This window comes from Psammomys obesus, unplaced genomic scaffold, assembly GCF_907164565.1.
Source record: "Psammomys obesus unplaced genomic scaffold, mPsaObe1.curated_primary_1811, whole genome shotgun sequence".
Taxonomy (NCBI): Eukaryota; Metazoa; Chordata; class Mammalia; order Rodentia; family Muridae; genus Psammomys; species Psammomys obesus.
The window spans coordinates 60985669-61011224 of record NW_026585644.1 but is presented as its reverse complement, the minus strand read 5'-3'; the positions used below and the strand labels follow the sequence as shown (position 1 = coordinate 61011224).

Sequence of the window (25556 nt, the reverse complement as noted above, 5' to 3'; positions counted from 1 at the left end):
GGGTATGTTGTGTCTTCATTTTCATTGAGTTCTAGAAAGGCTTTAATTTCTTTCTTTATTTCTTCCCTGACCCAGCTGTCATTTAGTAACAAGTTGTTCAGTTTCCATGAGTGTGTAGGCTTTTTGCTATTTCTGTTGTTGTTGAAGTCCAGCTTTATTCCATGGTGATCAGACAGGATACAAGGGATTATTTCAGTCTTCTTGTATCTGTTGAGGCTTGCTTTGTGACCAACTATATGGTCTATTTTGGAGAAGGTTCCATGAGGTGCTGAGAAGAAGGTAAATTCTTTTGTGTTTGGGTGTAAAGTTCTGTAGATGTCTGTGAGGTCCATTTGATTCATGACCTCTGTCAGAGATATTGTTTCTTTGTTTAATTTCTGTTTTGTTGACCTGTCCTTTGTTGAGAGTGGGGTGTTGAAGTCTCCCACTATTAATGTGTGGGGATCTATATGTGGTTCAAATTTTATCAATGTTTCTTTTACAAATGTGGGTGCTCTTGTATTTGGGGCATAGATGTTCAGGATTGTGATGTCTTCCTGGTGGAATTTTCCCTTGATGAGTATGAAGTGTCCTTCCTCATCTCTTTTTATTAATTTTGGTTGAAAGTCTATTTTATCAGATATTAGAATGGCTACTCCTGCTTGTTTCTTGGGTCCATTTGCTTGGAAAGTCATCTTCCAACCTTTTACCCTCAGGTAATGTCTATCTTTGTGTCTTAGGTGTGTTTCTTGTATGCAACAGATTGCTGGGTTTTGTTTACGTATCCATTCTGTTAATCTGTGTCTTTTTACTGGAGAGTTGAGTCCATTGATGTTGAGAGAGATTAATGACCAGTGGCTGTTAGATCCTTTGATTTTGATGTTGGCTGTGTTCATAAGTTTGTGTGCTTGGTTGCTTTTTGTTTTGCTGTAGTAAGGTTAAGTATTTCCTGTGTTTTCTTGACAGAAGCTAATTTTCTTGGGTTGTATTTTCCCTTCCAGTGTCTTCTGTAATGCTGGATTTGTGTGTAGGTATTGTTGAAATTTGTTTTTGTCATTGAATATCTTGTTTTCTCCGTCTATGAGGACTGAGAGTTTTGCAGGGTATAGTAGCCTGGGTTGACATCTGTGTTCTCTTAGGGTCTGCATGATATCTGTCCAGGCCCTTCTGGCTTTCATAGTTTCTGTTGAAAAGTCAGGTGTGATTCTAATGGGTTTGCCATTATATGTTACTTGGCCTTTTTCGTGAAGGCCAATCTTTGCACAGACAGATGAAAATAGGCTACTAAAGGTAGGTAGTTAAAATTAGAAACACCACAGTATGAATATTAGCCAATGACTACAACAAATATTTTTAACAAATCGAGGAGCTGAAGAGACAGCTACACTACACGAATTGCTCTTTAGCTGCTATCACCTTGGCTGCACTAGGCACATGTCTGCTACTAAACTGGTACTGCTCTTCATATCTACATCACTTGGCCATTTATCATTAGAAACCATTCAGAGGAGACAAACAAAAGAAAAAATCCAGAAGTTTCGGCTAATAAGCACAAGTCCTGCCTCGTCATGAGGCGCATGTAGACAGTGTTCAAATGTCTGCAAACGTTCAGCAGATCTCTTATTTGTGTCGTACAAAGAATATATTTACTATGGCTGGTCCAAATACACACAAATAGTTTAGAGCTGCTTTTAACAATGCCAAATATGTCTGGCATGATTCTCACTTTTTGTTTTGTTCTTTTTGGTAAATAAACTTGCCTTCACAAATTTCCCATACTTGTTTACTATACTTAGGTTATTTTATTCCCCAAGTCATGGTATAAAAAAGAAAAGACAATGATGTAGACGTATTTTTTAAAAATTGTATTATAAAATGTTTTAAATGAATAAAATTTCTATAAAATAGTAGTTGTATTAGTGGCATTTGTCCTATAACTAGAAGACGAACAATCTTATTTTAGTGCTAAACAGTATGAAGTGCAGTAGGTAGGATGAGGAACTTAATAACACAATGACAAGAATAATTTCTGCTCTCATTCTTCCTGTAATAATCTGCTTTGATCAGTTTAATTTCTGGAACAAGCTGCAGGTAAGCTGGGGTACTTATTCCAGACAAGGGAGCCGATAGGAGGAATGTAAGTGGACACTGTAGCTAAAGCTCTTTAAGCCCAGCTGTGTACAGAGTACTCTATCTCCCATTTCCTGTCCCTTTCACCTGGGGATAATTCCTCAGAATTATTACTAGGGACTTCAAATTGAATTACAATTAAACAAGCTGGGCTAAAATTGTATTAATATTTTGATACATTTTATTTTATTTTCCTAACTTTGTGATGACAAGTTCTTAAGAATACAAGAAAAGAATATTTCTAGAAAAACAGTTCTTCATTCAAAGTGAATTGTTTTCTCTGTTTTCCTTTGTTTCTTCTTGTTGGTTATTTGTTCTTCTTTTATTTTGGTGGTGGTTTTGGGGATCAAACTCATGGCTTTACACATAGCAGGCAAGTACTCTATGACAGAGCTACATGACCAGACCCAATATTTAATTTTCATGAACAACTATAAACAAGAAGTAAAACAGTTCTCCAATGTGTTCGAGTGTGTGAATCTTGGTTCTTATTTTCACAGCTTGTGTGTGCATCTCCTAAGGTGTTGTGCAAAGTTGAAACCAGCTGTGTCACTAAGAAACCAGCCATAAGACTTACTCCTTATACAACTTTTGGGGTTATAAAGAAACCAAGCTCACCCCCCCCCATCACCTGCCCTCTGAGTCCTCCTCTATCCCATAGGAACTTAGTCTCTTGGTGAAAACCCAGGGGCCCCTACTTCTTCCCTGCCACCTCTTTCAGTCTTTCCAGGCCATCTCCATTCTTTTGTGACTTGCCTACATGACCAATCTCTACTTGAAACCCACAGCTGCAATACTAAATGGAGATTCAGACCATATTAGCACTCTACCCTCACCAGAGAAGCTTCTTCTTGAAGGAGATGGTAATCAACACACAAACTCAAAACTAGACTTTGGCAAACTTGGCCCCAAATGGGATGTCTTCATCAAACCCTCCCAGCTTCAAGGCTCTGGGATCTATAAGGAAGATGAGGTAGAAAGATTCTAAGAACCAGCCCACAGAGGAAGAGGATCCAGGCAGTTCTGATGGGACCTGTAGGGGAAGAGGACTTCCCCTATCAGTGGATTTGGGAAGAGAGATAGGGGAGGAAGAGAGAGAGAGAGGATGGGACCAGGAAAAGATGAGGGAGGGGGCTACAACCAGGATAGAAAGTAAATAAATTGTAAATTGTAATAATAATGATGATGAAAAAAATTCTATGAGCCAGATGATGAAAAGATTCTATGAGCCAGAGATGGTGAATAATGCTGAGGAAACAGCATCTCCCAACACAACAGGACTGATACAGATATGACACAGAGCCTGTGATAGCACCCATAAGAGCTATACAGGCTCAAACCAGACAAAATCCCAACACTCAGAAGGTGAAGTCTTGCCCCTACCTCAAAAGCTTTCTCTTTTTTCCTTTTTAAATTTCAATTTATTTACTTTATGCCCCGAGGGCATAGAAGGGCATAGAAGGAAGGGACTTCTCCTCCCAGTCTCCCTACTTCTCAAACCTTCCCCCAGAAAAGGGGAGTACCCTCATCCCTGTATCAACCATTCCCAGTACATCAAGTCACGCCAGGACTAAGCATATTCTCATTCTCTGAGGCCAGGCAAGGCAGTGCTGTCCAGGGAAAGTGATCCAAAAGCAGGCAATAGAGTCCATGTCTTCTTGCCACATATGAAGACCAAGCTGCCCTGTGGCCACATATGTGCAGGGGGCCTAGGTCCAGATCATGCATGCTACTTAGTTGATGTCAGTCTCTGAAAGTACCCACAAGACTGGGTTAGTTTCTCTGTTGGTCTTCTTTTAAAGTTCCTGTCCCCTCCAGATCCTTCCATCTTTCCTCCAATACTTCCACAGGATCCCTGGAGCTCACTTAAAGAAATGATCAATGTCCTTAGCCTTCAGAGATAGGCAAGTCAAAATGACTCTAAGATTCTATCTTATACCAGTCAGAATGACTAAGATAAAAAACTCAAGTGATAGCACACGCTATTGAGGATGTGAAGAAAGGAGAAAACTTCACCATTGTGAGTAGGAAGGCAAATTTGTACAACCTCTCTGGAAACCAATCTGGTGTTTTCTAAGAAAACTGGGAGTAGTTCTACCTCAACACCCAGCTATACCACGCTTAGGCATATACTGAAAAGATGTTCCACCATACAAGGATATTTGCTCAACTATGTTCATAGCGGCTTTATTTGTAATTGCCAGAATATGGAAACAACCTAGATGTCTCCCAATCAAAGAATGGTTACAGACATTGTGGTACATTTACATAATGGAATACTACTCAGTTATTAAAAAAATCATGAAATTTGCAGGCAAATGGATGAAACTAGAAAGATCATCCCAAGTGAGGTAACCCAGACTCAGAAAGATACATATTATGTACTTACTTATATGTTGCTATTAGACCTATAGTACATGATAACCATACCAAAATCCACAGACCTGAAGAAGCTAAGAAACAAGAAGGGCCCACAGGCTGATGCTAGAATGTCACTCAGAAGGGAAAATAGAATAGACAGCAGAAGTGGATGAAGAGAGGGAACTGGGCAGGAGATGGAGTGGGGAGGGAAACAAGGTTGTAGATCAGATATGTGGAGAATGGGGGTGGGAGGTGAGAGGGCTGGGAACAAGAAGGGAAACTGAGGCGGGACATTCTTTACCAAGCTGGAGGCCTGCAACAGGGTAGGCTCCTGGGAGGATATGGGCATGACTCTAGCTGAGACTCTAGCTGAGACAGGGGTGGGGAGAATGAAGACTGAAGTGACTATCTTCTAACCAGGCAGGATTAGTGGAAGGAGGGGAACAATTATCCACCAACAAAACCTATGATCCAAAAATTTCCCTGCCTAAAAGAAGTTCAGGGATAATGAGGGAACAAAGACTGGGGGAAAGTCCAAAAGTTGGCCCAACATGAGACCCACCCCATGGTGATACTCTGCTATGTTTCAGACAGGAGTTTAACTTGACTGTCATCTGGGAGGCTCTAGTCAGCAGCTGATTGAGAAAGATGCTGGGACGTGCAGTAAAAAGCTATTTTCAATTGGTATCTGTAGGAAAAGGAGAAATCAGTTTTCTCCAAACACAGTGTCAATAGAATAGGCATAGCAATCAGACTTGAGGGCAAGTCCTATGCCCAGGAGGAATAGTTTGCAAAAACAAAAACAAATATAAAAACAAACCAAAAGAAAAAAACAATCCATCACACCTTTTTGTGTGTGCACTTCACTGGTGTTTTTTAGTTTCTTTTTTCCCTTTTCCTCCTTCCTTCTTCCCTTCCTTCCTTCCTTCTTTCCTTCCTCTCCCCTACCCCCCGCCATTTGATTGTTGTCTCATTTTGATTTTGAGATAAGTCTTTTTATGTAACACTGGTTATCCTGAAATTCACAATGCAGACCAACCTGGCCTCAAAATCAGAGAGAGCCACTTCCCTCTGCCTCCTGAGTGCTGGGGTTTAAAGGCCTGTGACACCATGCCCAGCTTCTTTTTTGTTAGAGAGAGAGAGGGACAGGGAGAGGAAGGGAGGGGGGGGAGAAATGAAAACATGAAGTTGGGTGGACAGAAAGGTAAGAGGTAAGGAGAATATGGGATGAGTTGGAGACAAAAAAGAATATGATTAAAATATATGTATGAAAAATTTTAATAACAATCAATTAAAACAGAAACCAATCAAAACCTAACTTTTGCCATACAAATATAAACCTCAAATGAGATTATACAAAAATTATTGTTCAGAAATTTAGAGGACTGTAATGTTCTATTGTCTTCACACACAGTACCATTTTCACTTAACAATGGATTACAAGCTAATAGATGCACAGTAAGCCGAAAACACTATGGGTTCTAACTCATTGTAACACATCTGAATGGTCACTTACTAAACACAAACACTATAAAATGATTCCTTTAGATCAGGTGGCCAATGGAAGCTGTGCCTTACCTATAAAATTCAGTCACTAAGAGTAACCCAATAGGATTATTATGAACAATAGAAGATACTCAATATTTATTAGTTTTGATGGTGATTGTCATTATTAATTAACAAATAATTATGAATTATGAATATAGGCCGAAGCAGTGACACTCTATAATGTATAGAAAAGACGCACTCCATTACTTAGACTAAATTGAAGTTGGTATCATTCTCTTACCTCCAAATGCAGATTTTCTGGAGAGATTATTTTGGTGAAAATGATAGCAGGTGCTCCAGTTATTCGTACAGAAAAATCTGTCAAGATGGGGGTCAAAATTGCTCTCCTTTCTTGATGTCTTTGTATGCTAAAAAGATAAAGCAAACAATTGTTAATCATAACAAATTAAAAACAGAAAATTATTAGTCACTTGATATTTTTCAAGTATAATTTCATTTTTGTTTAAATCTGTACTATAAACATGCACAGCAAAATCTCACCATCATTTTGGGAGTGCCTGTTTGGTTTTTATTGTCAGTTCCTTTGGTTCTGTAAGATCTCAAAAAACTGGCAGAAAAAAGAACCTCTGAGAAATTCAAATGAACTTAGGCAGTTTCATATCAATGCCTTTCACTGAATTATGTTTTCTGTTTATAATTCTATTTGTTCTTTCAATATTTCATATCTCTGTTATTAACATCAATGATCTTACTATTTTTGAAATAATTTTTAGTTTCCAATTTTTAATACATTATATGGGCCATTTGACAATGGACATCTACCCCTTCCTCTCACCCCCACCAAATTCTCCCAAGTCTCCCCATGGAGCTCTAGCTGGCTTGGAATTTTTCTTTATAAGACTAGCCTAGCCTTGAGCTTGCAATGAGCTTGCCTTGCGCTTGCCTCTGCTTCCAAGTATGGGGATTATTACAGGTGTGAGCCATGGTGCTCAACTCTTCACTTTTTTTTTTAATGTTTTTTCTTTCTTCTTTCTTTTTTCTTACTTTCTTTCCTTTCTTTTTCTTTCTTTCTTTCTTTCTTTCTTTCTTTCTTTCTTTCTTTCTTTCTTTCTTTCTTTCTTTCTTTCCTTCCTTTCTCTCTCTCTTTCTCTTTCATCTCTTTATAGCCTGATTCAAACCTCCACCTTCCTCTCCTCCCAGCCCTACCCTAATGTCTCCTTTCCTCATTCCCCCCTCCTTCTTCTCAGAGAAGAGGATGCCCCCAAGGGGTACCAACCCACCCTTGGCACTTCAAGTCACAGCAGTGCTGTTTTTACCTTAAGCTCTAAGATTAATTTACGTTTATGAATAATAATATGGACATTAAAGTCCTTTTTATCTATCAAATAGCTTTTCTTTTTGAAACTGAAGGATTCCTCAAAATGAGCATGTAAGATGGAAAGATTATACTCAGCCTATGATACAAATGAGGAAGTGGAGCTCAGTAACTGGATTGGATATTTAATGGATAAAATACTTCCAGAACTTGGCCTGCAGTAAGTTGTGTCCGTCATAGTTTCTGGTCTATTTTAATTCTACTTTATATGTTTTCATCTTTGATTAGTTATTTCTGCTTGACACCTACGACTGCTAGTAATTTAAAGGAAGATGAAACTAGAAAAGACCACTGAGAAACACAACTTTTTCTGATACAGATATTCCAAGTGACTCTCTGCAGTTTTACATTTCACTTTATGAAGTAATACATCACCGTGTTTATGTTTGGCTAGAAGCCACACCTCCAAATTTCCTTTATAATTAATTTAATATTCTCCATAAATAAAACCTTATTATTCCTTATGATAAAATGATTAAGTTGAAAGCAGAAAATTGACATGAGTTGTACCACATGTGAAAATGTAGGTAAAATGAAAGTCTTTCTGCATCTTAAAAAAAAAAAATCAGGACAGTCTAGAGAGCACTAATGTCTTTTGTTAAATTTCCAATGGGCAGTGCTTTATACGGTATCTGCCAAAAAAGCAAATTGGATCATCTGGTTCTGTGACACATAGCTATTGGATTTCAAGAAAGTCAATTTTAAAGAATTAAGAGATCTGGTAAGTAGAGAGCAACAGGAGGAAGCATTAAAATCTGTGACTACGGAGGAAAGGGTTAGATCCTAAGAGACACCATAATTACAGTCTAACAGCTCAAATTCCATAAAATGACAAACGTGAGAAACACAAAAAATGATGTGCTCTAGAAGCGGAGCGCTGAGACACAAGGCACATTAGAGATGCCTTAAATGGAAGCAATGGCAGCAAACCAAGTAGGAGCAAACACTAACTAAAGCACTGTGGGAAAGAAAAAGGTACTTGTTCCTATTATTTATTTTTTTCTCACTTGTGTGATGAATTAAATCAGTGACCCCCAAGTAGAAAAACCCTATTAACACAGCAGGAAAGAAAGAAATCTCAACAAATCAACAGTCATTGTCCTGATGTCTTCTCTTCTATGCTATCACTGATAAACATTTGAAGTAATGATAAACTTTAAAAAAACAATTAAAAATTTTTTAAATCAATAATTTTCAAAGCTGAATACTAAGAGGAAAAAGAAACACTGAAGAAACAGCTGTTAGACAAATTGTCAATGTCTTAGCAGGTAATATATAATGTTCAAAATAAAAAAGGAACCAAATCCCTAAGTATTGGCAGAGGTTCCTGACAAACTTGGGGGTCACGACTGAGATGGTGAACTGCCTTAATAAGGCTAATAAAGTACCAATCCATCTGAAAAGGAAGAACAGGAAGAGCCTCGCTTAGCAAGAACGCACTGAAAGGGGCACAGACCTCCCTAGTAATTTTAATCCTATTAGGGATTTATCCTCTTTATGTGTACTTAATTTATATTATCTAGGAAGTACAGGAATAATCATTTTAAATTATTTATTAGAACAAAACAGCTACAGTTACAAAACAGATTTCATGTTTGTCATGAAAAGCAGTATCAATACAGAAACATCTATCTTGGGTATGTTAAAATTACTAAGTGCCCTAACAACAAGATGACAAAGTGTAGGCATTCCCCAGTACTGTCTGACCTGCTGGCCATGTTCCATTCCAGCGCTGGGTTCTGAGAATTCCTCTCATTCTCTGTTGGCACACCTCCCACGCCACCTCCTTTCTCTGGCTTGAGCTGATCCCACTGGGCAGTACCAATATTGATGGACTGCAGGTCTATTTGGTACTGTCTATCTTCAATTTCTGATCCCGGATCTCGTAGAATTCCTAAGTTCAAGGCTTTCCTGAGAAAACAATAAAAAAAAATACATAGAAAGAAATTATTTGCTTACTAATAGTATCATAACCATGTTTATCCTAAATTGACAATTAAGATGAATGATTATATTAGTTAATGCACTAGGTTAATCACAGATATGATAAAAGTCTTAGCAAGTTACCATACACTGTTTTATAAGGATGGACAAATATGGAGTATGATGATTGTTTTACACTATTCACAGCACTATACTCTTTTTCCAAGTGTTTCTACATATATGATTTTAAGATTGTGATTCTTTCAGTTTCTACTTATGATAATTAAAAAAAAAAAAACTGGGGGGAATCCGAGATAGTGGTGACCAGTGCACACTGTATTCAGAGGAGCTGAAACTCCGAATTGGTGAGTCAAGGGGCTGTGGAACCCAAAACAACGGTACGAGGAGTCCGGGGAGAAGGGGGATAAACCCTGATCTGAGTCCAATAGGACACAGGTCAACCGTGGACAACTCTGTGGACCTCTGCTGGGGAATCGATTCCCGGGCACTTCCCTGTAATGGGCGGAGGCAGCTGTGGAGGTATCCAAGCCTGCAGCAGAGGATGTGGTGGAGGTGCAACCAACAGGGAGGCAACAGTGGAGGGTAACACAACTAGCAGCTGTAGCAGAGGAGGCATCCCGCAGTGCACACAGCCTGCCTGCACACAGTGCTGCCTGCTCCAAGCACAGATCTCCTTCCTTGAGATTTAAGACTGAGAACACTCAACCCCCCACCCCCTGCGGCATTTTCCCCAGGACCACTGATTTCCAACCTTGCCTGAGGGGGAAGCAGCACTTCCCCCTCAGAGAGCAGAGCCAAGCCCAGCCTGCTGAGCTCACAGCTTCTAGCACAAAGCACAAGGCTGGGCACACAGAGTCCACAACAGAGTACTTGTCTCCCCCCTCCCCCTCCCCCCGCCCCCCCTCCCCCGCCCGCAGCGTCAGCCACAGACCTCAGAGTCCAGCCTGCAGAGCCCTCCACAGATTGGAGACCACTGGGTATTCAGGAAACCTGTGTAGGCTCTTTGTACCCGCAATCTGTGCTTGCTAACCCTGCTAGCATCCACATCCCCTCCTGCACTTGCTCCCAACCCCCATATCCCAAGCACCTACACTCTCTAGCACTCCCCTTCAAGACACACTTGCGCACGCCTGCAGACACACACACACACACACACACACACACACACACACACTCCCCCCGCAATAACGAATCTGCGCCAGTGGCTTTCCCTCTCTCAGGTACAACTGAAGCAACAGCACACACTCTTAAACCACTGGACCTCCCTGATCTTTCTGAAGAATACTCCAGACACCAGATAAAGGCAGTTCCAGTCTGAAATTCAGACTCAAGGAAAAAACAGTGAAGATCACATTTTTATAAGCAAATGTCCAAAGGTAGGCGTAAGAACTCACCCCCAAAAAATCAGGACAACATGGCCATATCAGCAACCCCCAAAAGCAATGGATATTTTAATTCAGCGGAAACACAGGAAAATGTCGTTAAAGCTATGCTTATGCAGTTATCAGAGGAACAAAAACAGGAAATGACAGAGCTCTCAAAGAAATAAAGAAGACTATAACTGCCCATGTACAGGAACAATTAGAGACAGATAGAGAAGAAACAAACAAACCAAAATTAGCCACATTCACTCACATGAAGGAAATGGTGCAAAGCATGAAAACAGAATAGAATCTATAAAGAAAATGCAAACAGAGAAAACTCTGGAGCTGGAGAACTTAGAGAAAAGATCAGGAACCACAAAGATAAGCATCACCAAGAGAATACAAGAGATGGAAGAGAGAATCTCAGGTGCTGAAGATACACTTGATGAAATTGATTCCTCCCTCAAAGAAACAGTAAAATCAGAGAAGTCCCAAACACAAAACATCCAAAAAATCAAGGATGCCATGAAAAGACAAAACCTAAGAATAATAGGAATAGATGAAAGAAAAAGAAGACTCCAGGCTCCAAGGACCGGAAAACATTTTTAAGAAAATCATAGAAGAAAATTTTCCCAATTTAAGGAAAGAGATATCCATAAACATACAAGAAGACTACAGAACACCAAATAGACAAGACCAGAAAAGAAATACTTCGCATTACATCACAGTCAAAACACTAAACCTACAAAACAAAGCAAAAATATTAAAGGCAGCAAGGGAAAAAGGTCAAGTAACATATGAAGGTAGACCAATCAGAATTACACCAGACTTCTCAGCAGAAACTAGGAAAGCCACAGGAGCCTGGGCAGTGGTCATGCAGTCTTTAAGGGACCACAGATGCCAACCCAGACTACTATACGCAGCAAAGCTTTCAATCAACATAGATGGAGAAAACAAAATATTCTACGATAAAACTAAATTTAAGCAATATCTACACAGCAACCCCGCCCTACAGAAGATACTAGAAGGAAAACTCCAATCCAATGAAATCAAGTACACCAAAGAAAATATAGGATACAGATAATTTCCCGAAAAAAATTAAAAGAAAAGAAAAGAAAAAAAAAAAAAGCAAGGAATCATAGTAAGACCACCAACTGCACAATAAAAGGAACTAAAAGTCATTGGTCACTAGTATCTGTCAACATCAATGGACTCAACTCTCCAATAAAAAGACACAGACTAACAGAATGGTTGCAGAAACAGGAACCAACATTCTGCTGCATCCAAGAAACAAACCTATGCAAAAAAGATAAATACTACCTCAGAGTAAAGGGCTGGAAAAATGTTTTTTCAAGCAAATGGACCCAGAAAAAAAGCTGGGGTAGTGATCCTAATATCTAATAAAATAGACTTTCAACCAAAATTAATCAAAAAAGATGAAAAGGGGCACTTCCTTCTCATCAAAGGAAAATTCCAACAGGAGGACATCACAATTTTGAACATCTACGGCCCAAATACAAGACCACCTACATTTGTAAATGAAATATTATTAAAGCTGAAATCACACATTGATCCCAACACCTTAATAGTGGGAGACTAACATTCCACTCTCACCAAGGGACAGGTCATCTGGTCAGAAGTAAAACAGGGAAACAAGGGCACTTACAGAGGCCCTAAATCAAATGGACCTAATAGATGTCTACAGAACTTTCCACCCAAAATCAAAAGAGTATACCTTCTTTTCAGCACCTCAAGGAACCTTCTCCAAAATAGACCATATAGTTGGTCACAAAGCAAGCCTCAGCAGATACAAGATTGAAATAATCCCTTGAATCCTATCTGACCATCATGGTCTAAAGCTGGACCCCAACAACAAAAGAAACACCAAAAAGCCTGCACATACATGGAAACTGAACAACTCGCTACTCAATGACAGCTTGGTTAGGGAAGAAATAAAGACAGAAATTAAAGACTTCCTAGAATTCAATGAAAATGAAAGCACAACATACCCAAACTTATGGGACACAATGAAGGCAGTGGAAAATTCATAGCACTGCCTTCAATGTGTCCCATAAGTGCCTTCAAGAAAGAAATTTGAAACATCTCATACAAGCAACTTAATGGCCCAACTGAAAGCCCTAGGGAAAAAAAAAAAAAAGAAGAAGAAGCAGATATACCCAAGAGGAGCAGACGGCTGGAAATAATCAAACTCAGGGCTGAAATCAATCAATTAGAAACAAATAAAACTATTCAAAGAATTAAAGAAACCAAGATCTAGTTCTTTGAGAAAATCAACAAGACAGACAAACCTTTAGCCAAACTAACTAAACTGCAGAGAAAAACTATCCAAATCAGCAAAATCAGAAATGAAAAAGGGGACATAACTACAGACACTGAGGAAATCCAAACAATCATTAGGTCTTACTACAAAAGCCTATGTGCCACAAAATTTGAAAATCTAAAAGAAATGGACAATTTTCTTGATAGATTCCATCTACCTAAATTAAGTCAAGATCAGGTAGAAAGACTGAATAGTCCCATATCCCTCAAGGAAATAGAAGCAGTCATCAAAAGTCTACCTTCCAAAAAAGTCCTGGGTCAGATGGAGTCAGTGCAGAATTCTACCAGACCTTCAAAGATGTGCTAACTGCAATTCTCTCCAAACTATTCCACAAAATAGAAACAGAAGGAACATTACCAAACTCATTCTATGAAGCCACAGTCACCTTGATACCTAAACCACACAAAGACCCAACTAAAAAGAACTTCAGACCTATCTCTCTTATGAACATTGATGCAAAAATATATTCAAGAACACATCAAAGATATCATCCACCATGACCAAGTAGGCTTGATCCCAGGCATGCAAGGGTGGTTCAATATACAGAAATCCATCAATGTGATCCACCACATAAACAAACTGAAGGAGAAAAACCACATGATCATCTCCTTAGATGCCGAAAAAACATTTGACAAAATCCAACACCCATTCATGTTTACAGTCTTGGAGAGATCAGGGATACAAGGCATAGACCTAAACATAGTAAAGGCAATATACAGCAAACCTATAGCCAACATCAAACTCAATGGAGAGAAACTTAAATTAATCCCACTGAAATCAGGGACAAGGCAAGGCTGCCCACTCTCTCCATATCTCTTCAACATAGTACTTGAAGTCCTAGCTAGAGCAATAAGACAACTAAAGGAGATCAAGGGATACAACTCAGAAAGGAAGAAGTCAAAGTATCACTATTTGCAGATGATGTGATAGTATACATGACTGACCCCAAAAATTCAACCAGGGAACTCCTTCAACTGATAAACACTTTCAGCAAAGTGGCAGGATACAAAATCAACTAAAAAAAATCAGAAGCCCTCCTGTATACCAAAGACAAAAGGTCCGAGAAAGAAATTAGGGAAACAACACCCTTCACAATAGCCACTAATAACATAAAGTACCTTGGGGGGATGCTAACCAAGCAAGTGAAAGACCTGTTTGAGAAAAACTTCAAGTCTCTGAAGAATGAAATTGAAGAAGATATAAGAAGATGGAAAGATCTCCCGTGCTCATGGATTGGTAGGATTAACATTGTGAAAATGGCCATCCTGCCAAAAGCAATCTACAGATTCAACACAATTCCCATCAAAATACCAACTCAATTCTTTACAGACCTTAAAATATTGATTCTCAGCTTCATATGGAGAAACAAAAAACCCAGAATTTCTACAACGATCCTGTACAACAACAGATCCTCTGGAGGTATCTCCATCCCTGATCTCAAGTTTTACCACATAGCAATAGTAATAAAAACTGCATGGTATTGGCATAGAAACAGAAAGGAGGATCAATGGATCTGAATAGAAGGCCCAGAAATAAACCCACACACCTATGAATACTTGATTTTTTTACAAAGAAGCCAAAACCATTCAATGGAAAAAAGACAGCATCTTTAACAAATGGTGCAGGTCCAACTGGATGTCTATATACAGAAAAATGAAAATAGATCTGTATTTATCACCTTGCACAAAACTAAAGTCCAAGTGGATTAAAGACCTCAACATAAAACCAGACACATTAAATCGGTTAGAAGAAAAAGTGGGGAAGACTCTAGAACTCATCGGCACAGTAGACTACTTCCTGAACAGAACACCAACAGCACAGGCTATAAAAGGAACAATAAATAAATGGGACCTCATGAAACTGAAAAACTTCTGTAAAGCAAAAGACACTGTCATCAAAACAAAATGACAGCCTACAGACTGGGAAAGGATCTTCACCAACCCTACATCTGACAGAGGGCTAATATCCAGTATATATAAAGAACTCAAGAATTTAAAAAGCAACAAATCAAGTAATCCAATTAAAAAATGGGGCACAGAGTTAAACAGAGAACTCTTTGTAGGGGATTGTAGAATGGCAGAAAAACACTTAAATGCTCAATGTGCTTAGCCATCAGGGAGATGCAAATCAAAATGACCCTGAGATTTCACTTTACACCCATCAGAATGGCTAAGATCAAAAACTTAAGAACAACACATGCTGGAGAGGTTGTGGAGAAAGGGAAACCCTCCTCCTTTGCTGGTGGGAATGCAAACTTGTACAAACACTTTGGAAATCAATTTGGTGCTTTCTCAGACAATTAGGAATAGTGCTTCCTCAAGACCCAGCTATATCACTCCTAGGCATATAGTCAAAAGATGCTCAAGTACACAAGGACATTTGCTCAACCATGTTTGTAGCAGCTTTATTCGTAATAGCCAGAACCTGGAAAGAACCCAGATGTTCATCAACTGAGGAATGGATACAGAAATTGTGGTACTTTTACACAATGGAATACTACTTGGCAATTATAAACAAGGAAATCATGAAATTTGCAGGCAAATGGTGGGACCTAGAAACTATCATTCTGAGTGAGGTATCCCAGAAGCAGAAAGACACACATGGTATATACTCACTCATATAGACCTATAAGATATGATAAATATACTGAAAGCTACACACCTAAAGAAGACAAACAAGAAAGAGGACCTGGGGTAAGATGATCAATCCTCACTTAGAAAGACAAATGGGATGGACATTGGATGTAGGAGAAAACAAGTAACAGGACAGAGGGCCCCTGAAAGACTCTACCTAGCAGTGTATCAAAGCAGATATTAAGAGTTATAACCAAATCTTCGGCAGAGTGCAGGGAATCATATGCAAGAAGGGGGAGTTAGTAAGACCTGGAGAGGACAGGAGCTCCACAAGGACCAAATATATCAGGGCACAGGGGTCTTTCATGAGACTGTTTCTCCAATCAAGGACCATGTAGGGATATAACCTAGAACCCCTGCCCGGATATAGCCCATGATATTTCAATACCCAAGTGGGTTCTCTAGTAAGGGGAACAGGGAGTATTTCTGACATGAACTCAATGGTGAGTTCTTCGACCCCCACCACCACTGGCGAGGGAGGAGCAGCCTTGCTAGGCTACAGAAAAGGACACTGCAGCCATTCCTGAAGAGACATGATAAGCTAAGGTCAGATGGAAGTGGAGGTGGTCCTCCCCTATCAGTGGACTTAGAAAGGGGCAGGGAGGAGATGAGGGAGGGAGGGTAGGATTGGGAGGGAATGAGGGACGAGGCTACGGCTCGGATACAAAGTGAATAACCTGTGATTAATATATAAAAAAAGAATACTTAAAAAAAAAACTGTTCAGAGAAGCTGAAAAGAAGAAAAGTTGCAATGTTAGTATGTGACAAAACATAATTGAGAGGTTCTCCTTCCCCCAAAACCTTTTCCAGGGCCAATGATACAACTTCTTAAGAACTTTATTGTCTTGTTAGACAAGATAATGACCAGGATTTGGAGATTTGAGGCTCATATATAATATGCAAAATTTTTCAGTTTTGAAAGACTTGTCTCTGGGAGGCAGAAAAAGTTGTCAGATTGAGGCAAAAGCTAAGACTAGTTTTCCTGAATTGGACTTAAGTTCAATTTAAGGACTTTCTCCCAGATTAGGGTTTCAGTAAAATGACACACACAAAGATACAAATGCCACTGTCATGTGCTAATGAGGGGGCTTGAGTAGTACATAGCAGGACTAGAAAGCAGAATCAGAGCCTCAAAGAGTTCACAGACACTGGCTAGCATGTATGAAAAATAACTGCTTAAAGACACAAATGTCCCCAACTTGTGACAGAAGAATACTAAACAATAAATGCAAAACTACAAATAAGAACAGAATCATTTAAATTTAAAACTCAACAGATAACACAACAAAAGTGATAATACATAAAAGACAAAAGATGATGATCAGTTGTAGTTAAAATGAGGTTGAGCTACATAAACAGCTCAGGGAAGAGAAATCCTTATTGGACTTTCAGGGTGATAATACACAGAATAGAAGTGTGTGTGTGTGTGTGTGTATATATATATATATATATATATATATATACACACACATATATAAAAAAGAAAAAGAATATTAAAAATAAAATAATTATTTATAGCAATAATATTATTAATAATTATTATAGTAATAATAATATTATTAATAATATAATATATGTATATATATAATGTTAGGGAGCTAGGATGAGGGATTAGTAGCCTTGGATGCTGTACTCCTCTCTTGTGGTCTATTTTGGTTTCCCTGATAATACCAGAAAAGAAAGCATTACAACTGTTTCTCCTTAGGCATCCCAAAAAAATCAAAAGAACAAGATACCCTTTGACAAGGGAAGAGAGACATCCTATTCTAATCTGATCAAAAGATTAGAACATTATAGAATACTGCATCCTTCCTTAACACTTAATTCAACAGGGCAATGCCAATCACCTGGCCAGGAGCCCACACCCCAGGAAAGTTGACTCTCCTGAACATAAAATGCTAAAGAGATGGAAAGAATGATGATCCCCCTTAATGAGATCCTTCCCAGAAGCCTCACGCTCACCATAGCTGCTTAACGCACCTTATCTTGGCAGCCCTTCTAAGCCTGTTCACTTTTTTTGAGTTCAGAAATGTACAAATTTTTCTTTTCCTTTGGATACTGCTCAAAAGCCTAAGTATGCTTTCCAGGACACTCTGGGATTCTCACTATTTAGCCGAAGCCCTCACTTCTGCCATGTACCATTTTGTGACCTCCACAGCTAAACACGGTGACTTTCTGTGCCCCCAAGTCAAAAGGCATACAATGTTCTTTTTATCTTTGTCATCTCCCTCCACATATCAACTGCTGAGATTTTCGGCTAGTCTGACTTGTTTTTCTTTCAAATTCATTTAATAGCTCTCTTCTGAGTTCTTCTTTAAATTACTTTGTTAAATAGCCTATGTTAAGGAACCCACAAAGTGAACCTGATTTTCCTGGTAACAAAACAATCAGAACATAAATGTTTTATACATTCTACCTAAAACAAAAACGATCAAATTTAAGACATTGCAGTTACAGTTTTGCCCATGAGATAAAGGAAGTTTCAACAATAGAATGATTAAAAGACAGCAAATGGAAAAATAGATACTAGACAAACACTTGTTTAAAAAAAACTGTCAGAAGTAGTCAGATTGTCATTTTAGTACATAGTTTTAACTCTACTCAATAGTTGCACTTTAGTGTAAAATATAACCTCTTTCAGTAATAACCTTTCAGTAATACAATAAGCAAAAAGAAAGGAAATGGAAAATTTTAAAGTCAAATCACTACATTTGATAACATATTTATTGAACACAGTATCAGAAAATAGTAAAACATGTTTCTCAAGTGCACAACGTTTATAAATCTCTATTACCTCCTAGCATAAAGCTTGCCTCAACACATTTCAATCGATTCATATCATGAAGACTGTATCCCATGAGCACAATAAAATTACCTTCAATACTTCATTAAAAGGAACCTGCAAAACTCCTTATATTTAGAAATTTAAAAGACATTTCTAAGTTGGTTACTCCTTGGTCAAAAAAAAATCAAACAATTAAGAAACAAATTCAATCTTATGCACTAAGCACATGTACACAGTGGATACAGTGTGTATACAGTGGAGTTGGATACAGTGGAGATGGTACTTCATGAAAATGTACTGTTTAACAAGCTAGTATTGGTGAAGTAGACCGGCCTAGAACTCATGAGCTACACATAAAGAGACAGAACAAACTCAAGAAAGAGTGGAATATAAGAGCAGAAATAGGTTAAATAAGATGACCAACTAGCCAAACAATAGATGAACTGGCAAAAATGAAAAATAAAAGGATAAGAAAGAGTCAATAAGATATTTGCAATAAAAAAGGCAACAAAACTATGATGCTGTGCAGAGTAAACACAAAACAGGTGGAAGATAAGCTGGTTTTGTAGTGTCAGGAGCTTCAGACTTCTGCAGGATAAACAAAACAAAATCAACTCTCTCCTGGCTCTCACTCTCTCCACCCACCCTCCCATCTTTCCCTCCCTAGAAAGCACTTCTTATTCTTTTTGTTATAGCATTAGATAATGGCCATTCTGTCATTTCTTCCACTAAACATTACATTAATTTTCCTTATACAAGTTCTTTTTTTGTGAAAACGACCCATTTAACAACCCTTACAGCAGAAATCATGACTAATATAGTGTGGTTAAGTAGGAAGAAGCAAAGTCCTTCATCATTCCTTGTGTTAGGACTATCAAAGCCATACTATCTTCAACCAACCCCTCACCTGTAGTGGGAAATTTAGAAGCAATTAGAAAATAAAGACTGAACAATGAATACAACTAGAAACACACAAGGATCACCTAACACAAATGTTGGTGGCCCAGGAAAGAGGAAGTATTTAGCTAAGTTCCAAACAGAAGTACCTCATGCAGGTGAAACAAAGCCCAAAGGTGAAGCAGGAGCATATCTGGAAACCATAAGAAGGCTCTGAATAGTTACTATATAGAAAGGGCAGGAAACAATGAAGGCCATAAGGCAAGAGGGGCATCAAGCACCAAAGAGTTCCACCACCTCTCATTAGGTAAAGTTGTAAAAAATCCAAACAAGGCACACCTGTGGAAAATGGAGCTGCATGCCCCACTCCCCCCAAAAAGGTGGGCATACTTTGCAAATGCCCATTTTACCTTTGATGAATAGAATATAAGCATGCAGGAAAAGAAATCATCCTACTCTGACTCTCCTTGGCTTCAGTATAAATTGTTGAACAGAGTGAGATGAGCAGAAAGCAACACAAAGAGCTAAGGATATAAAGTGTGCATTCGGAGAATCAAAACCCAACAACAAACCAACAACACAGCAGAGAAAACACTGGTCCCGCATGAATTCAAACCATATTCTTATTAGCCTACAAGTACTGTAATAGCATGCTGGTTAATATATAATAAATCTCTACTTCCCAGGGTAAGAAAAAGTCCTTTTTGAAAGCTTAGGTCAATTGAAAATACATGTGCATCTTTGCAAAAGTTTCTTCAATAATTTCTTAGCACCTAAAATATCAAAATCAGGGCACATAAATATATTATTCCTAATTTACTTTCCCAAGTAAAAATTGCATGTTTATATTAGAAACTACAACAGTATGACACTCGGTTATTAGAGCTGTTAATTTAAGAAATTAGTTAATATAAAAACTGAGTTTGGTTTGATTTTTCTGTAAAAATATAGATTTTTAGGTTTATAAAATACAAGTCAATTTTTCCTTTATATTCCACTATCTCAACAATTTATTTTCAGTTCTTTAAAAAAAAAATATACTACTTGTAAACCAGTAAAGGACTAAAATGCCCCAAATTAACAAAGTCTGTCTTAAGAATATGATGTAAATAACTTCCAACAAAAAGCTTCATGGTCTTGTTTCCTTTTGCTAGACTCATTTGCTATGGAAAATAAAAATCAAATTTTCTTGTCTCCAATTCACATGCTTCTAAAAAGTTCTATGAACTTTGTTCTGCCTTATTGCTGTCTCTGAAACCAAGCAATCGAATCAGCAAAGGGGGAGAAGCACAATTCTCTTAATTTCCTTACTCTTAACACAAAAAGCTGCTTTGTCAGCTGCCATGCAGGGGTTGTAATTGTAATTGCTGTAGCCTTCCAAAACTCTCCTCCCATGCCATGTCAACTATTCAGCAGGTGGCGGGGGAGGATAAGCTCAAGGCTTTAATAGGTGGTCAATAATATAATCATAAGGAACCAAAGATGACTTTAAGTGTGTAACAGGAAACATAGCTTTAATGTTTTCCTTCTTAAATTGATTTAGTCTGGGACAGGCCTTTTCCATTGTTTACACAAGGAGCAGCTCATGCTGAACCATTTACTGCTCGTTGCTGAATAGGCATATCTTGGGAATTCAATGTAAAGTAACAAAGTTCATTCACTTATAGCTCAATTGAGATCTACAAAACAAGCCAGAAAATAAGAATATAAAACCAAGTACAACCTTTGTGTTTTGAATAAATTAAATGTCTACATATTTATCATGAAGTCTCCAGAAATGACAGTAACTTGGAAAGTAAGTATGGCAGGAGATAAAATGGCTGACTGTCACAGACAAACCAACACTGAGTCTCAGATCAGTAATTCAGGACAGGACTCTCTTTAGCTGCAGAAGAAGCACCTGAGAAGACTGGAGGAAATGTTAGACTCCCAAATGGACAATCTGACTCAGCAGGTCTCCACTAGGATTCAGGTAAACCTCTCCACCCCCCTTTCCTGAATGTATGCATATGGGAGCTTTAAAAATATTGATTGCTGTAAGTTAATTTTTCAACTTCTTTCTATATTGAGAAAAAAAATCTAATGGATGCATTTATAAAGACAAATTACAACTGAATTAACTGGACCATAAGCAGTCCAGGAGTTCAAAGTTGCAATAAAACATTGTAATACAGACAATTCCTTTCCTATCTTCCTATTATTCATTTTATTAATATGTTTCTCTGTATCATTTAAATTTTGTTCTCTTTAATTACATACTTTCATTTCATATTGATTCTACTATAAAAACTCTAAAGCATTTGCAGTGAAAACATACATAATTACATTGGTGATGATACTAATAACATCACCTGCTGATGAATCACAAGCATTGCTAGGGAGATCACCATCCACACGGTTACACGTACACTCTACTTTATAATGTTAATACGTTAGGGAGGAGATATCTTCAACAAAGCCATGCCTTGACTATAAACTTAGTCTTCTGTTTCCTATATTCTATATATAATAATATTAGAAACGATACTTTTAAAAGTATAATATTTCATTGAAATACTATAAACTTCAGGCTTCAAGCTAAACTAAATAAAGACAGCAACACCAAGACAAGAACTGATCTAAATAAATAAAAAAAAAATTGGAAGGAAAACCACTTAGATTTAGCATTCAACAACCCAAGTCCTTTAAAAATGAAATTGCATTAATTTATAATCAATGGGAAATTCCAAATCCACAAACATCACAATATTGGTCATGAAGAACATGAAGCAAGAGTTTCTCAAATTGATATACCTTATTTATTAAGCTGGTATTTTTTTCAATAACAAAACAATAAGAGAGAATGCAGAGATGAAGAAATTTTTTTTCTTTTAACAGCATCATCTTATCTCCAGCCTCAAAAGGACTCTAAGCGTTTTTACGATTATTTCAGTCTTAGCTTAGAAAAATGCATTTAGATTCTCAGGGTCTAATAGATAAAGGTGGAGTTTACAGGGTGAGCTGAGGTTGTGCTGACCTCCTTGTCTGTGTGGATGAGTGACGCTGGAGAATTTTTAAATCAGGTTCATATTAATGTTAGAGGAAGAGCATACTAAATGCTTTAGATTCTTGGTGGTGGGCTGTGTAATCTTAAATTGCAGCTGGAATTTTACTTGATATTATGATAACACAGTGAGCAAATTCAGATGGAATAAAGGTTACATGAACTTATTCACAAGAAACAAGTATAATACATCTACCAATTCTTGCTGAATACTAATTTGGAGTACAATCATCATTATTATAATAGTTGAATATTTTAAAATAATTCCTTAATCTGACTATGGGGTTAGGGTTAGGATTAAAATCCTTTCTCCAGTTCTGTCAATAACATGGACAAACCAAAAAATGAGGGTATTTTGTATATAACAATGAAAATATCAATAAATACAAAATAACATCATAAAATCACTTTGATCTGATCTACCCAAAAGATTTGGAACAGTTAGAAATGACCAGTTATACTCCAAAAGCCCTCAGGCCTTTTCCATTCACATAGATAAAAGATAAGACCATAATAAATACACAGCTGAGACCTGATTATTGAATAACCAAATACCTACATGACATTTTATGCTAATAAATGGCATATACATCATCCTTAATGATAGTTGCATAAAATTTCCCCACATGGACATTATGGTATAAAGTCACTGTTTAAAATTAAGCATGAATATTGTTTAAGTCAGTGCAATTATATATAATTTATAATCTTTCTTATATGGCCCCAAATAAGCCATACTAAATACAAGGCAGCTTATCACTTAATGTTCTTTAATATGTGCTCTAAAAATAAACAAGCAAAATAATTATCGCACTGTTTCATTAAAGGCATCACTACAGTGTGGATACAAATGTCTCCACACACTCATATTTCAAAGCTTGATTTGCAACTGGTGGTGTAGTTTTGGAAGGCTGCAGACCTATAGGGTGCTGAGGTCTAGCTGGAGGAAGTGGGTCACTGGTTTGGGTTTTGTTTCCTGACCTCTGCTGTCTGATTTGCAGAGGTGTGAACAAATAGCCTCACACTCCTGCCACCACAGCAGGAGCTCTTTTTGACAGCCAAGCTTTGCTTCCTGGTATACCAAGATTTAGGCCAGCATTTCCATAGTTCTTCCAGCAGAGGTTTGAGCTGCCATGGCTTATAGGTATTTTACCGGCTTAACATAGTCTCAAACCTTAAGCCCAGAGAAATGTTCCTCAACCTGTGTTGCTTTTTGTCAAGTATTTTGTAACAATAGTAAAAGCAGTAATTAATCTACAGCATGAAGGAATATTTTGAACTTTATATATACTTATAAAAGACTATGGGGAAAAATGCTGATCTACAAACCAGGTCTACGAGGTCAACTGACAAGACCTACAGAACATGTGAGTGTCTCTAGAAGAATAAGTAAGAACTGGCAGTTCCAACAGAGTCATCTCTTCCAGCCACTAAGATCATAGTCACTAAGAAAATTACTTGATTATAAAAAATAAATATATTATTGAAAATGAGAGATGGCAATTTAACATAAAACTATCCTTAATTACAATAATGCTGCTACGTATAGTTACAGACCCCATACATTAAAGATGTTTAAACTTTAATAACCTGGACCACACCAGGGTTACAATTGGTAGCAGAACACTGATCATCATACAGAAGCCATCAAACACATGAAAGGAATTACAGTACATCACACATCAAACACTCTGGCCTAGGGCTTCCTTCCTCTAATCGTACTGGCAGGAAATGGTCTACATAGCCTTTGAGGTGACTGGACACATTTAAAAGAAGTCCCTTGTTTAAAAAAAAGCTCCTGGATGCTGCAGTTTTCACCAGAGGGAGAGTACCTTCTGCTCAGGACCACTGTGCCACATTCAGTTGAAGCTGTGCCCTGGAACCACAGTGAAGAGGTACTGTAACTGCACAAAACCATTTATTCTCCAAAGACTTACAAGACTGAATAACTCATGAAAATTGTGTTTTCATATTGTGTATGCTATAGCAGGCAAATTCATCCAAAATTGAAAAGATACAACAATTCTATTGTAGATTAATATGAATAAAGCTAAATATTACATTATTTTAAAATATATCATCTTATGAATCACTTTTTTTTTTTTTACCTGAACCTGAATTATATTTTCAGTATAAGAATAAACTTCAGAAAATGTCTTTCTCAGATAACCATACTTGAACCAGGACAGTATACAAATGATTCTGGTGTACTGTTAGGTTTTTTGTTTGTTTTTGAAGAATACTACATTTCTGAAGATGAATTTTCAAATAAGATAATTGGAATTAGACAGAATACAAATCCAGATAAAACCCAGGCGAATACTTGATATGATATAAACTAGGAATGTATACACACACACACACATTCCACAATTTAAGTATGTTTATAACATAACAACACTGTTTACCAGAATGAAAGCAAATTTAAAAAATTATCTCTGAACATTTCATTGATGTCTCTTCTGCCACTAAACTGAGCAAATGATGCTACAATTCTGTAACTCTATGTATTTGTTTATTTTTCCTAGATTTGGGGAAATTCCAAGTTTGGTGGTACTATACCTCAGTTTTATCAGGTGTTCATTTAAATCACCTGAAGATACTGAGGTTATGTTTCACTGAACATAAACTTCATGGATTCTATTCAGAACTCAAAATGACTGAGGGTGTACTCAATGCAAAGATAATGCTGTCCACACTACATCTGACAAGCTGACCTAGGACAGGCATTTCTTTCACTGTTGTGCCAGTTTATCAAACCCATACCTGAATGACAGGCAATTCAATGAAAAGAAAAAAACTCCCAAAATTCAAAGCATTATTTCCTGTAGAGAAGCTTCAACCTCTCTGTCTAATCTCTAAATACCAAGTACGTATGTATATGGCAATTTTCACTAAATAACTGAAGCAATAAATAAGATGGATAGAAACTGGCTCTAATTGTTATAGCCACAGTTATTAAGGTTTACTGATGTACTACGAGATTTGTATGAAAATACCACAGAGGATAAATATTTATTACTTGATATTAAAATATGAGGAATTTGTATTAGAAAAGTCATTGACTTATATTTTTTTATTTATTGTGTTGCTTTGGTTCAGAATCTATGACAAGAAAATTTATAGGTGACAAACAAAGGTTAAGAAAAAGTATTCAAAAATTAAGAAGTGAAATTAGCATTTAGGGTTTTTTTT

At 37.5% G+C, this 25556-nt stretch overlaps 1 protein-coding gene across 1 annotated transcript in view; it reads right to left on the bottom strand.

Moving 5' to 3' along the window:
• Positions 1 to 25556, bottom strand: part of Vps13b (vacuolar protein sorting 13 homolog B) — a 563330-nt gene that overhangs the window by 237054 nt on the left and 300720 nt on the right. Inside the window, exons 26-28 of the mRNA XM_055622389.1 lie at positions 24194 to 24237; positions 9062 to 9265; positions 6260 to 6386 (exon numbers count right to left, since the gene is read on the bottom strand). Coding sequence (XP_055478364.1) covers positions 6260 to 6386; positions 9062 to 9265; positions 24194 to 24237 — 375 coding nt within the window. The remainder of the gene's footprint in view (positions 1 to 6259; positions 6387 to 9061; positions 9266 to 24193; positions 24238 to 25556) is intronic.